Source organism: Phascolarctos cinereus, unplaced genomic scaffold (assembly GCF_003287225.1).
Source record: "Phascolarctos cinereus isolate Bilbo 61053 unplaced genomic scaffold, phaCin_HiC Scaffold_3;HRSCAF=262, whole genome shotgun sequence".
Taxonomy (NCBI): domain Eukaryota; kingdom Metazoa; phylum Chordata; class Mammalia; order Diprotodontia; family Phascolarctidae; genus Phascolarctos; species Phascolarctos cinereus.
Genome location: NW_027555736.1, coordinates 208,470,270 through 208,484,907, shown reverse-complemented (window position 1 = coordinate 208,484,907; position 14,638 = coordinate 208,470,270). Strand labels below are relative to the sequence as shown.

The window sequence follows — 14,638 nt, the reverse complement described above, 5'->3', positions numbered from 1 at the left end:
AGTTCCATTATTCAAGGAGCTCAAATCCTAAGTGGGGAAAACAGAACAAAAGGAAGGGACCAGAGGAGGATGTCCAAGATGGTAAGGAGATTCAATATTTTGTCATATGCAAACCACCTGAAAGAATTGGAGATATTTAACCTGGAGAAGAGAAGGAATAGGTGTACATTTTTATATAATGGACATGATAGCTATCTTTAAGTATTGGGAGGGCTGTCAAGTGGACAAGAGACTAGATTTATTCTGGGTCACTCTGGGGTATTTGGTTTTTGAAGTAGGATAAATGGGTTGAAGTTATAAGGAGGCAGCTTTCAACTCAATTCAAAGAAGAATTTCCTAAATCTTGGAGGGGGTTTTTAATTTTTTAAAATTTATTATTTATTTTAAACATTCTTTTCTTTTTAAATTGACTTCCAAATTCTCTCCCTCCACCCCAGATCTCCCACCCCCCTTCAGAAGACAAGCAAAATGATGTCAATTATACATATGAAATCATGTAAATAATTTTCATATTAGTCATATCACAAAAAAGGAAAGAAAATGAGAAAATTATACTTCAGTTTGTACTCCAATTCATAATCTGGAGGTGGATAACCTTTTTGAAATTGCCTAGGATCATTGTATTGATCAGAGTAACCAAGTAATCATCATGTAATCATCACAACCTTGCTGTTACTGTGCACAATAATCTCCCAGTTCTTCTCACTTCACTTTGCATCAGTTCATATACATCTTGCCATATTTTTACCGAAGGCCCCCCCTCTTCTTATTTCTTATAGAACAATAGTACCCTGTCACAATCATATGCCACAATTTATTCAGCCGTTCCCCAGCTGATGAGCATCCTCTCAATTTCCAGTTCTCTGCCATCACAAAAAGAGCTGCTACAAATATTTTTGTACATATAAGTCCTTTTTCTTTGATCTTTTTAGGGTCTAGACCTACCAATGGTATTTCTAGGTTGAAGGGTATGCACAGTTTTATAGCCCTTTTTGGCATAGTTCCAAATTTTTCTTCAGAATGGATGGACCAGTTCACAACTCTACCAGCACTCCATCAGTGTACCTATTTTCCCTAATCCTCTCAAGCATTTATCATTTCTGATAGATGTGAGGTCTTATCTCAGAGCTGTGTAAATTTGCTTTTTTCTGATTAATAGTGATGTAAGGCATTTTTATATGATTATAGATGGCTCTGGTTCCTTTTTTTGAAAACTGACTCTTCATATCCTTTGACCATTTGTCAATTGGGGAATGGCTTTTTTTTAAAATTTTGATTCAGTTCCCTATGTATTTGAGAAATGAGGCCTTTATCAAAGAAACTTGCTGTAAAAATGTCTTCTTATTCTTTATTGACTCTGGTACCGCTTATCAAAATGTAGTTTCAGGCTTTTTCATGTTGCTATTTTCAGAGCTAGTTCTGTGCGTCTGCAAGTTTTGAGTGCTTCCCAGGTGGTATGATCCAGGGAGACATGTGCTCATAGCTTTCTTGGTCTGCACTCTAATATTTACTCAGGAAAGGCCCCCTGCTTCCCTGCAGCCACAAATGCTAGTGCTCCTCTTTGTCTTGGAATCGAGACCACAGTCACTGCTCTCCAACCTGAAACTATGAGCCAGAACTGCTTGTAGACAATAGAATTGCCAATCCAGAACCAGCAAAGGGTCCCCTATGGTCTCTTTCCAACCAGTTGTTTGAACCTCTTACTGTCTCTGAGCTGAGAGCGCCTGAAACTGTTATCACTGCTGGAATCATGGTAGCCTCCAAAGCCCACAGCTTGTGCTGCTGCCGCCATGCTGTAGGTGGGCGCCCTCCCCAGTTTCACAGACCTCTCCTGCCACACTCTTCCATTTCGACATGCTCGTCATATTTGGGTACTTTCTGATTTTTAAAAAATTTAGTTCTCATCCACCATCTATAGCTCTTCCTTTGATTCTTCCCACCTCAGGTGGCTTGCATTTTTAAAAATTCAATTCAATTTCTTTTTTGCTTACATTTTAAATTCCAAACTGTCTGGCTACCTCCTTCCCAGCCCTGCACTGGAGAAGGCCACCATTTGACTTATGTGTGTATACGTGTATGTATATTAGATATACGTACACATAAATGTGTATATCTATAAACACATACACATACATATGTAAAACCATACTGTGCATACTTCTATTTATTAGTTCTTTCTCTGGAGATGCACAGCATGTTCCTTCATGAATCCTTTGTAGTTAATCTGAGTACTTATAATACTTAGAAGTGGAGAGCATCTTCCTTCATGAGTCCTTTGTAGTTAATTTGAATATTCCTAATACTCAGAATACCTTAAGTCATTCACAGTTGTTCTTCAAACAATAGTGCTCTTACTATATGTGGCTTGCATTTTCAAATACTCAGAGGGAGAGCTCCCAGAGCCCAGCCTCCTCATTTTAGCGATGAAGGGCCTGTGTCAGAAAGGTTAAGTGACTTGCTCAGAATAATTATGCTGCTAATAAGTAAGTGCCTGATGTGGGATGCAAACACAGGCCTTCACGAGTCCAGGTTTAGTGCTCAGGCTGTGACTCATGTCTGCCTAAAGAGGATACATGCCTCAGCAAATCTACCAGCAAGCATTTATTGAAAGCCTACTATGTGCCAGGATTGGAGGAAACAGAGACAAAAGTGAGATAGTCCCTACCCTCAAGGAGGTTTTGTTCTATTGAGGGAGACGATATGTACACATGCATACATGCACACATACATACAAAATAGATACAAGGTAATTTTGGGAGGGAAAGTATTATGAGGAAATGCTTTGTGTTGAGTGTGGAGCTTCACGAGTCTTGAAGGAAGCCAGGGATTCCAAGAATTGGTGATGAGGAGGGAGAGCGTTCTAGCCATGGGGACAGCTCAGGCAAAGGCATAGAGATGGGCGATTGAGAGTCATGAGTGATGAATGGCAAGAATGTTAGTTTCTCTAGAGTGTAAAGTTTAAAGGGGGGGGTTAAATTGAGTTTTATTAAACTGGAAGGAGAGGTAGCTGGGTGGTGCTGTGGATACAGCACCAGCCCTGGAGTCACAAGGGCCTGAGTTTAAATCTGGACGTGGACACTTCCTAGCTGTGTGAGCCTGAGTAAGTCACTTAACCCCAATTGCCTCAAAAACAAACAAAAAAACCCCAAAATCAAAAAAATAATAAAGCTAGAAAGGTAGTTTTGAGTCCAGGTGGTAAAGGTTAAATGCCACAAAGAGGCATTTGTAATTATTGGGAAATTATCCTGCAAGATCCCATTATCATCCTGTGAGAGACCATCAGCCTTGGTAGTCCATCTCATCACTGCTCTGTGGCCCTCTGATTGGAGAGTGGAGCCATGAACCTCAAAGCCTCCACTGAAGGAGGGAGCTGAGTTCAGACAGATTATATGAATTGCTACCTACATTCAGATCTGCTATACTATTTGCTTTGAAATTGCCAGTTTGTTCCAATGCAATTGATATTATCAGGAAACATTTTGAGAATAAGGTGAATTTCTGTTTGGTTATGCTTGATTTCTTCACTGAGAATCAGTGAAAATTTGGAAATTTATACCATTGAATAATTATTCATAATCTCTAACCTTTCTGTTGACCACATTCATGAGCAAACTTCAGGTCTTTTTTCAAATAAAGTGCCATATTTCTTGCATATCTTATGGTGCAGTAGAAGCTGTGACCTGTAGAAATTTGGTCTGAATCCCCGCACTCACATTTCAACATGGTCTCCAATTCTAGATTGCCCAACTTGCTAAAGACTTTGCCACCCCTGGGACACAGACCAAGTAGCAGCCCGGGGCCATGGTTACTGACACTATTTATGTATTTATGTATTTCTTAATTATTTAACATGTAAAATTTTGCTACCATTTTTAGTAAGTTGCATGTTTTTATCCATTTTTTATGTGTTACTGAGAAAGTTTTTGAGTATTTTGCCCCTAACCCCACCTTCCCCATAAGCCTTGTGGTTTTTATTGCCTGATTATGCATAGGTCAACGCTTTGGGGAAATGTGTATGTCCCAATATAGGAGAATTGACTATATAACAGAAGTGAGTTGCTGTGAGGAAACTATTTTGCAAAGCATAAGAAATGGTGCTGTTGAAATATATTATTATTAAAGCACAATGGTAAGAATATAAGAATTGCTCTCTTGGGTTAGAAGAAGGTCCTCTTACCCTGGTTCTATCTCTCACAAGGTCACTTGGAGATGCTGAACATGGAATTTGCCCAACCTCACAGGATTCGGCTTTTACCTTATAGCCCCCAACTCTCCTAGATCAGCTGCTTTTGCACATCCCTGAATCTTAGGGTGGTGCCTCACAGGGACAGGAATGTCAGCTCTAGCCTTCACTCCCCCAAACTCGTCCCCACCACTATCAAACAAAGCCTTGTGCTGTTTGGGAGGTGACATGGTGGTGCCTCCTGAAAGTCCCTCCCATTGTGCCTCTGTTCTGGCCTCTTCTGAGGGTAGTTCCTCTGAAACAATAGGGCGTTTGTGTATGTGAGTGTTGGTATATCTGTATGTCTGTCTGTAATATTCCGTTTATCTCATGCCAGGGGGTGATGGAAGAGCAGTGATTTCAGACCCGAATAGACTCTAACTCTTATTCTTATATCTTGAGGATGCCATGGTGGCTTTCGGGTAGGGGACAGAAATGGTCTTTTCCCTCCAGTTTCTCCCAGCAGAATAAATGAATTACCTAAGGCCACACAGCCAGTAGGGGAGAGCTATGACTATAACTGAGTTTCCCTGATTATAAATCCAGTACTTTCTTCTCTGCTATCTGATTGAACCCCAAATCTTAACCCCAAACCAGACAACCGTACTCACAGCTTCCAGATTTCTTAGACATTGTTGTCCCTAAAGCAATAGCATGGAGAAGACAGTGACCAGCGACCCCAGTCATACCAAATTCAGAGATTTATTTTGACCAGGAGTCATATTTCACAGAAATGACATGGAGGCTGTGATGCCTTGCTCTTCTCCACTGTTATATGCTATTGAACCCACTCCCAAAGATGAGAGTTCAGCAGCCAGTGAGAGTTTCAGGGTGGGAGTCTACCCACTACATATTAGAAACAAAATATATAGAACCTGGAATTCCCAAAGAAAAAAAACCCCAACAGAATATATATCCTAAGAAGCATTCATATGAAAAAGACCTGAGGGTTGTAGTGGATAATAAGGTGAATCAGTATAGCCACCCACAATAACCAAACCAAAGTAAAACAAATCTAGCTTAACATCATGCTGCATGCCCATAAGTATGAGGTGTCGATGGAGGGCCTTGCAGTATGGTAGTTTTTCTGGTTTCTGCCTGATTCACACCACACATGGATATTGTGGCTAGTTCTAAATGCCACATTTTAGGACAAGCATTAGTAAGCTGCAATGATTCTAGAGGAGAAGTGAATAGAGCAGGAATGTCAGTTGAAGGAACGAGGGATATTTACTCCAGAGGAGAAAAACTCAAGCAAGACATACTGTTTTCAAATAATTAAAAAAGGGGTGTCATGTGGAAGAGGGAATAGACCCCTTCCCTGTGACTTCAGAGGGCAGAACTATGGCTAGAGGTTAGAATTCAGATACAGGTTATAAGGAGGCAGACTTCAAATGGAACTTCCTGCCCTCCCCCAAAGAGAGCTAATGGGGTAGAGGGGAGGGCCTCAGCAGACAAGGAGTTCTTTCTCTATTAAAGGCCTTCAAATGAGGTTGTAGAGAGAATTCCTGTTTGAGATGGAAGTTAGGCTAAAAGATCTCTGAGGTGTGTCCTCCATTTCTGCAAATTTTGACTTGGGGAGAAGAGGAAAGACTTCCAAATAGACTTGTTACAGTGCTGTAGGGAAGGTAGGATCAGGGGGGCCCCAGTGTTGACTAGGGATGGCTAGGCCTAGAGCTAGGCATTTCTGGTTTTGTGACCCTGGGCAAGTCACTTAACACTCAATACAAAGGCTAGAATATCAGAAGTGGCAGAACCAGTTGCATTGTTACAACAACTTCATTTGCTGGATTACTTTATACCAATGAATGTAGAAGTCTGCGTGCACACATGCACACACACACACACACACACACACACACTAACACACACACTAATACACACAAACACAGACAAATGCTATATGACTTTTATTTTTTTTTGTGAGACATTTAGTTAGTTGTTCAGCTTAATGCTGTTTATTTCACATTGAAAGCTCTTACAGGGAAGAACCTGGGTCTATGTAATTCTCTTTGCTGGAAATCCAATGACAGGTCACTGTTAAGTAGAGGGGTAATGGTGATGGCAATGAAGATCTTCACAGCTTCTCATTCTCTTCTTGGTTGGGCTTAAGATGGAGCTCCATTCCTGAGTCCCCCTCAATCTTGGCCATCTGTTGAAACATGCTATTTACCAAGTGATTCATTTATTTCTATTCTTCTTCTATTCTTTCTCTCCCTGTCCCCTTTCTGACAAGTTGACAATGACTCTTCACAGCTGTACTAGCCAGTCATAGGTTCTTAACTTCAGCTACAACACCCCACCCACCACCAACTTCCTCCACACTCCTTCTTTCCCAATGTGCTTCCATCTCATTTATCATTTCTCTTTTCCTATTTCATCCCATCAGATTTCTGTGGTCGCCTGTGAGATTGATTGTTTTCAGCAAGTTGTGGTTCACTCATTTTAATTGTGTTCAACTCTTTGTGATCCCACTTGGGGTGTTCATGGCAAACAAATCCAGCTCATTTTTCACAGATGAGATAACTGAGGTAAACAGGGTTAAGTGACTTGCCCAGGATCACAGAGTTGCTAAGTGTCTGAGGACACATTTGAACTCAGGAAGTCCTGACTCCAGGCCCAGCACTCTATCCCTGTGCCACCTGGCAGCCCTAAGTAAGTGTGTGGGACTTGATTCAGTCTCAAGTCTTCCTCTCTCCAGGCCCAGAACTCTCTTCAGTTGACTACTTCTAGGCAAAGAGATAGGAATAACTGTGTTTTGGGGAGTTGGTCACTGAAGAAACTTGGCTGCCCAGAGGAGAGTATGTGGATTCCCACCAGAAGCTGAATAAGAAGTGCTCAGGAGTGTGGTTGAGCAGTTCCTGTTGACAATCTGAGATTTGATGAATGGACAGAGATAGGGAGGGTTGAGTCTTATTATGGACGTCTTGTTTTCTGTTTCCTACATCATCCTGCCTCAGTCCCTCCATCTTTCCCTATATCTTTCACAATGCCCAGTAGAGAGGGACCTCACTTCAGTGGCTGGGGCTTTAATTTTAATTCCAATGGAACTAAAGATGTTTCTGAATTCATATTTTCAAGTACCATTGTCCCCTGGTTAGTGGAAATGAAAGGCAGAGGAAATATTCTGGAGGCATTTCAGGCTTTAAAATGTCTTCAGACACTCTAATGGTAGTGTTTCCAAGTTTCCCTAGTCCCTAAATTGACCCAGGTGACTATGACAACAAGAGATAGACAGATTACCTAGTTTATCCTAATTAGCCTTCTTATAATCCCGGTATTTCTTGAGATTCTCAATACATGTCTTTTCCAGATATTCCTTGGCCTGAATCACAGAACCTTCTGCCTCCCATTTCTTTTTGATTATGTCACCTGCCGGATCCTTTGTGATAAAGGCTGGTATTTCTTTGTCAAACTCAACGAGTGGTCGGTCATCATAGTCATAACGCCAGAATCCATTTGTGACACCATTCTTGCAAACTTCACAGCCATAATCTCCACTAAAGACATGGAGACCTGAAAACACCCAAGCCCCAAGTATGGTGAGCTGCCTACAGTGTAGAAAAATATGTTTCCAAATACTGATAATCCTGAGATATATCCAGACATCCTAATAAATGAAAAAGGTGTTTCCTTAAAACAAACACCCAGTTCTTTTCCTTTAGGCAGCTAAGGCATGAACAACCAGATAGGAAGCAAGTTTACAAAGAGAGCAGTTCTTTTTAGGCTAATTCCTTGCATCCATGCTCCTAGGAGTAGAGAAAAAAGAACAGGTGAGCAAAATAATTGTTGGAATTAGATCTGGAAATGACCTATCCCATCCTGCTCATATGCAAATGGGGAAACTGAGGCCCAGAGGAGGGCAGTGATTTTCCTGAGCTTTTTAGGACAGCAAATAATGGAGCCAACATTCTACACTAGGTTCTCAGACTCAAATCCAGAACTTTTTCTGTTACAACAAGTTGTTACAACCTGTGACTAACCATCATGAGAGCTAACCTGGCCTGGTATGTGGTTGCCTGCTGTAGACAACGGGGAATAACAGTCATTGTGGTTAAGTGGAATGAGCATTGGACTGGGTGATTGGACATCATGAGGCCAGGCCTGGCTTTGCCACTGACTGATCTGCAGGAGATCAGTGGATCAATGATTGAGAGATAGATGGACTGCCAGAAGCCATCTAGGCTCCTGACTAATTGTTCTTCTGAATGTACCAGGATCATGATCACTTCCCTCTCTGTAAAAAGGGTGCATTAGATGATTTCTCAGGTACTTTTTAGTTTTAACATTCAGTCCTAGAATCAGGAGCATGTCAGGCAACAGTGTGGTGCCTCCTATAAGAGGCCCAAAGCCCAGTGGGGTAAGGAGAGAGAACTTAGCTAAGCTGATGCCTCAGAAGCAGGAATTGATCTGTCCCCACTTCATGTTTCACTGAGATCATTGTGTTGGGTAGAATAGCAGGAAAGGAGAAGCAGAAGGAAGAGAGGTAGAGGACAGAGTTATGTTTTGGGGATGGTTCTATCTCTGCCTCCCTCTGGATGCGTTCTCTCCACCTTAAGGCCTATGACCAGTCATTGCTCCTCCTTTCTCCCCCTTTTCTCCTTTCTCTGTCCTCCCTTTTTATATCCCCTTCTTCCCTCTGCCAATTAGGGACAGCCCCTGTTAGGCAGAAGGCTGCAGGGGCTCCCTGAACCCTTTCCTAGGCATTGGCCCCTTGGTCCCTGCCCTATATACTTATACACTCACCAGTGACATCTTTATGGTAGGCCATGATATCTCTCAGGTACTCCATTGCAAAACCTTGTCTTCTTTTCTGAAACTGACCCTCTTGCTTCCAGTCATCAGCATTTTCCCATCCTGGTTCAGCACTGCCTCCTGGCTATTGCTATCATATTGGTAGATGAGTTTTTCATTGAAGTAGGCTTTGTTTGTGAAAAAGGGTGTGCCTTTTGATTGTGCTTTGTCCTTGTATACCAGAGAATCACACTCTGAGAAAAGACAGAGAGAACTGAGTGAGACATTTTAATGCTAATCTCCCAAATAGAGTCTACTTATTGGGGGTGACAGAGAAGGAGGTTAGAAATGAGGTGAACATGTGAACTTTGTTACCATGCCCAATAACTACCCATTGTGAATACTTTCTCCTGGTTCTCCCCTCTTCTATCTGTCTCTCAGCCAGCAGCTTTGACACCCCAAGTGATCCCAGTCCCAGGGTATTCTTCCCATGTTACATTTGGAGTATGCCATGAATCTCTGTCTAAATACTAATAATGAATGAATGAACTAGTGACTGAAAATGCTTTTAGTAAATGCTTAATATTTACCAAGTGCTATTCTAAGTTCTGAGGATAGAAACAGGGAAAGAAGTTAGTCTCAGATCTCAGGGATCTCCTACCCCAAGTGGGAACAATACACAATAAATGGGATTGTTCAAAGGAGGATGTGCAAGATGACAGGAAAACTCAAACCTTTGTCATATGCAGCCCAGGGATGTTTAACCTGGAGAAAAAGAACAAATGGATGTGTGCTTTGGTTTGAGGACACATGATAACTTTCTCAAGAAGGTGAAGGGCCATCAGATAGAAGAAGGACCATATTTGTTCCTTGTCACTCTGGAGAACTTAGTTTTTGGAGGAGGGTCAGTGTGAAGACAGCTTTAAACTCTATGTAAAGAAGAACCTGCTACATCTTTGATTTGTTTTAAAACGACTGTGCTGCCCTCCAAAGTAATGAACTCCTAAAGTATTCAAGCAGAGATTGGAGGACCATTTTATGGCATGTGGTAGAAGGTATTTCTGTGTTGCCTGGCAGGTTTCACTAGATTCTCTCTGAAGCCCCTCTTTCTTCTCTTGAAGAATCTGTGACTCGATGAACTTCATATCACTAGGACTCCTGGCCTGGTACACCTAGTATGGTACACTATTTTATACCTGGTACACCTAGACATATCTGGTATGGTCCCTGGTCCTGGGCAAATCATTTTAATGCTCCAAACCACACCTTTCTCCTCTATGAAGCAAGGTTTGATTTGCACTCCTCCTTTAGGCTGCTGTAAGCAAGCTTCTTGCCAACTCTAAAAAATTATGCAGTATAAAGTATTATTAATATACAAAGATAAGAACATAGAAATACCTTTTCTGGATGTGAGTGTCTTCTTACTCTGATTATGTCTCTGACAGGGCTACCAAGGGACAAGGAGCATGGGCTTTTCCCTCCCCTCCATGATTTCCACCTCAGATGGTTCAACATTTACTTCCTAAGTTTCAAGTTCTCTACATCACCTGCTTTTACACATTCCTGAGCTTCATGGCAGTGCTTGATAGAGATGGGAATAGGAGCTCTAGACCTCCCTCCCCCAAACTCCTGCCCTCCTCCATCATGTCTTTGTAGTTTCTGAGAGTTGACACATTGAAAGCTGGAACTTCTAGATGACTCCTGGCATAAAATTGTAGGGTCTGCATTCCTTTCCTCTTTCCCAACTCTACTCCTTCCCCACTAATATAACTTATGGCCACAACCACATCACACAGACAATGCTTTCTTCATAGCCTCTGAGGAGATGCCGTGTCCTCTGAAGGTGCCCAGCACCTGCCATGTCACTCATGTTCTGCCTCAAAAACAAGTTTTCCTGGTCTGTAGCATCAATACTTTTCTATATTTGCATTCTCATCTCCATTTCCTTCCTTAAGTTTAAAAGGTTGATAGAGAATCTGGAGACAGGAAGGCAATTCCTCAGGAAAAATCAAGCTATTGACTCTGTGTGTATTTGTGTGTGTGTGTGTGTGTGTGTGTGTGTGTGTGTGTGTGTGTGTGTGTGTAGTATTTGCCCTTTCCTACTGGGTGATGGAGGAGCAGTGACCTCTGAGCCTAATAAATGCTGATCTATATTCTAGTATTTTGGGAATACTATGGTAACTTTTGGCAATCCTGCCACTTCTTTTCTCCTTTCAATCCCATCTCTCCTTGCTCTATAGATTTCCCTTCTCTTTGTCTTCTTCCCAAATTGTTTCTCCTAGCACAATGAGTTTATCCACACAAAACCAGCTCAGGAACTGGCAACAAGGCACCTGTTGAGGGGAGAGTCCCATTCTGCCTCTGAGATCCCTCTCCTTATAGGTTCACATATTTAGAGCTAGAAAGTATCTTAGAGAACATCTACCCATCCCCTGTTTTCCAAACTGGCCCTTAGAGGTTAAATCACTTCCCAAGGCTACACAGCTAATAAGTGAAAACAAAATTCTTTAACTCTAAATCCAATCGTTTCCTCTCTACTCTCTGATTTCACCCCACTCCCAAACCAGACATCTCTTTCCCATTTGCTCTACTCACGTTTTCCTGGTTTCGGGGCACTATGAGGTTTCTGTCCAAGAACTGTGGTCCCTGAAAACAACAGCAGGAAGAAGACAGTGATTAGGGGCCCCATCATTCCAAAATCAGAGATGTATTTCAGTTCAAAAATCTGGTCTGATTGAGCTGAGATGTGATGGATGTTGGGATAGCTCTCTTTTCTGCTGTGTTATATACTGTTGAACCCTCCTCAGGAGATGACAGTCCAATGGCCAATGAGAGTTTCAAGGTGGAATCCACCCCCTGAAGACCAGAAATGAAACAAACGAAACCTGAAATTCCAGAAATAGCACCAAGAAGTGTCCCAAGAGTAGTCCTTATGAAAAAGACCTAGGGGTTTTAGTGGAAAGGAAGCTCAGGGTGAGCCAATGAAGCTGATTGCAATAACCAACCTAATGTAACATTGTGCTTCATGAACATCAATATGGGGTCTAGAGGAAGGAGCTTTGGGTGTGATCATTCTTGTGCGTTCTTCCCTATTCTAGCCACATGTGGAATACTTTGCCAAGTTCTAAAGACACATTTTAGGAGGGCAGTGGCAAGCTGGAATGCTTCTAGAGGAGGGGCATCAGGAAGGTGAGAAGATTAGAAACCAGAAAGATGAATTGAAGGAACAAGAGTTATTTTCTCAGAAGATTAGAGTCAGGTAGGATACATTGACTGTCTTCAAATACCTAAAGTATTTTCACACAGAACAGAGAATAGGCGTGTTCTCTGTGGCTTCAGAGGGCAGAAGTAAGCCCGGAGGACTCAGACATGATGGGGAGCACATGTCAGATGGAACTTCCTACCCAAGAGGGCTCTGCAGAAATTGAATAAACTGCTTCAGTAACAATGGGTTCTCCATTAAAAGCTTTCCAAGAAGAGGCTGTAAAGTGAATTCAAGATCTAGGATACACTAGAAGATCTCTGAGGTTTCCATCTCTGAAAATCTGTGACTGTGGGGGCAGAGCATCCAAACACACTTGCTATGGTTTTTTGGGGAAGGTGCATTGGGGTGGCCACAGCCAGGGCCAGGTACTGGTTGGAAATAGCTAGTCTGTCTTTTTTTTTTTTTGACTAGGCAATGGGGGCAAGTGATTCGCTCAGGGTCATACAACTAGTGTCAAGTGTCTGAGGCAGGATTTGAACTCAGGTTCTCCTTCCTCAAGGCTACAGATCTATCCCGCTACACCACCTAGCTGCCCCCTAGTATTATACTTATGTACTTCTTAATAATTTAACATGTGTAAAATTATGCTACCATTTTTAGTAAGTAGCAGGTTTTTATCTATTTTTTTCCGCATCACTGAGAAAGTTTTTGAGTACTTTGCTCCTAACTCCACTTTCCCCATAATTCCTGTGGTTTTTATTGCCTGATTTTGCATAACTCAATGCTTTGGGGGAAATGTGTATGTCCCAATATAGGAGAATTGGTTGTATAACAGAACTGAGTTGCTGTGAAGAAACTGTTTTGCAAAGAATAAGCAATTGTGCTGTTGAAATATGTTATTATTAATGCACAATTGTAAGAATATAAGAATTGCTCTCTTGGGTTAGAACATGGTCCTCTTACCCTGATTCTGTCTCTCACAGGGTCACATGGAGATGCTGAACATGGGATTTGCCCTCCCTGATGTCAACCTCACAGGATTCGGCTTTTACCTTATAGCCCCCAACTTGCCTAGATCAGCTGCTTTTGCACTGCCCTGAACTTTAGAGTGGTACCTCACAGGGATGGGAATGTCACCTCTAGACATCATTCCCCCAAACTCCTCCCTGCCACTATCAAATAATCGTTATGCTGTTTGAGAGGTGACATGGTCGCCACTGATTACTAGCAATGCTAAGTGATTCATGTAGTTAAAGATTATGGCCCTTATTTTGTCCCTCTATCGAAACACTACTTCTGGTCCTCTAGTATAGCTTATGACCACAGCCATACTGCCCAGACTGTGCCTTCTGCATAGCTCAGGTGGAGGTTCAGTGTCTTCAAGATGGCCTTGCCCTCATCACATCTGTCCATTCTGCTTCTCTTCTGTCCTCTTCTGAGGGTACTTCCTCTGAAACAATAGGGTGTTTGTGTATGAGTGTGTGTGTGTGTGTGTGTGTGTCTGTCTGTCTGTCTGTCTGTCCATCTTACTGTAATGTGCCATTTACCTTATGCTGCGGGTGATGGAAGAGCAGTGACTTCAGACCCGAATACACTCTAACTCTTATACTTATATCTTGGGAATGCCATGATGGCTTTTGGGGAGCCCAGAAATGGCCTTTTTCCTGCAGTTTCTCCCAGAAGAAAGAATAAATTACCTAAGGCCACATAGCTAGTAGGGGAGAGTTATGATTATAACCTACTTTCTCTGATTATAAATCTAGTACTTTCTTCTCTGCTATCTGATTGAACCCCAAATCTTAACTCCAAACCAGACAACTGTACTCACAGCTTCCAGATTACTTAGACATTGTTGTCCCTAAAGCAATAGCATGGAGAAGACAGTGACCAGCGACCCCAGTCATACCAAATTCAGAGATTTATTTTGACCAGGAGTCATATTTCACAGAAATGACATGGAGGCTGTGACGCCTTGCTCTTCTCCATTGTTATAAGCTATTGAACCCACTCCCAAAGATGAGAGTTCAGCAGCCAGTGAGAGTTTCAAGGTGGGAAGCTACCCTCTATATATTAGAAACAAAACGTTATAGAACCTGGAATTCCCAAAAAATACCCCCAACAGAATATATATCCTAAGAAGCATTCATATGAAAAAGACCTGAGGGTTGTAGTGGATAATAAGGTGAATCAGTATAGCCACCCACAATAACCAAACCAAAGTAAAACAAATCTAGCTTAACATCATGCTGCATGGCCATAAGTAAAAGGTATAGATGGAGGGCCTTGCGGTATGATAGTTTTTCTGATTTCTGCCTAATTCACACCACACATGGATATTGTGGCTAGTTCTAAATGCCACATTTTAGGACAAGCATTAGTAAGCTGCAATGATTCTAGAGGAGAAGTGAATAGAGCAGGAATGTCAGTTGAAGGAATGAGGGATATTTACTCCAGAGGAGAAAAAACTCAAGCAAGAC

The 14,638-nt window shown here is 42.0% G+C and overlaps 2 protein-coding genes across 2 annotated transcripts in view; one reads left to right on the top strand and one right to left on the bottom strand.

The window, feature by feature from the left end:
• Positions 1 to 14,638, top strand: part of KCNK13 (potassium two pore domain channel subfamily K member 13) — a 255,404-nt gene that overhangs the window by 148,911 nt on the left and 91,855 nt on the right. The window lies entirely within an intron of this gene.
• On the bottom strand, positions 6,118 to 11,818 carry LOC110217725 (zinc-alpha-2-glycoprotein-like). Its single transcript, XM_021000239.2, is given in 5 exon segments — positions 6,118 to 6,374; positions 7,466 to 7,738; positions 8,969 to 9,088; positions 9,091 to 9,210; positions 11,552 to 11,818. Coding segments are annotated over 4 exon segments (600 nt in total). The 5' UTR covers positions 11,649 to 11,818; the 3' UTR covers positions 6,118 to 6,374; positions 7,466 to 7,475.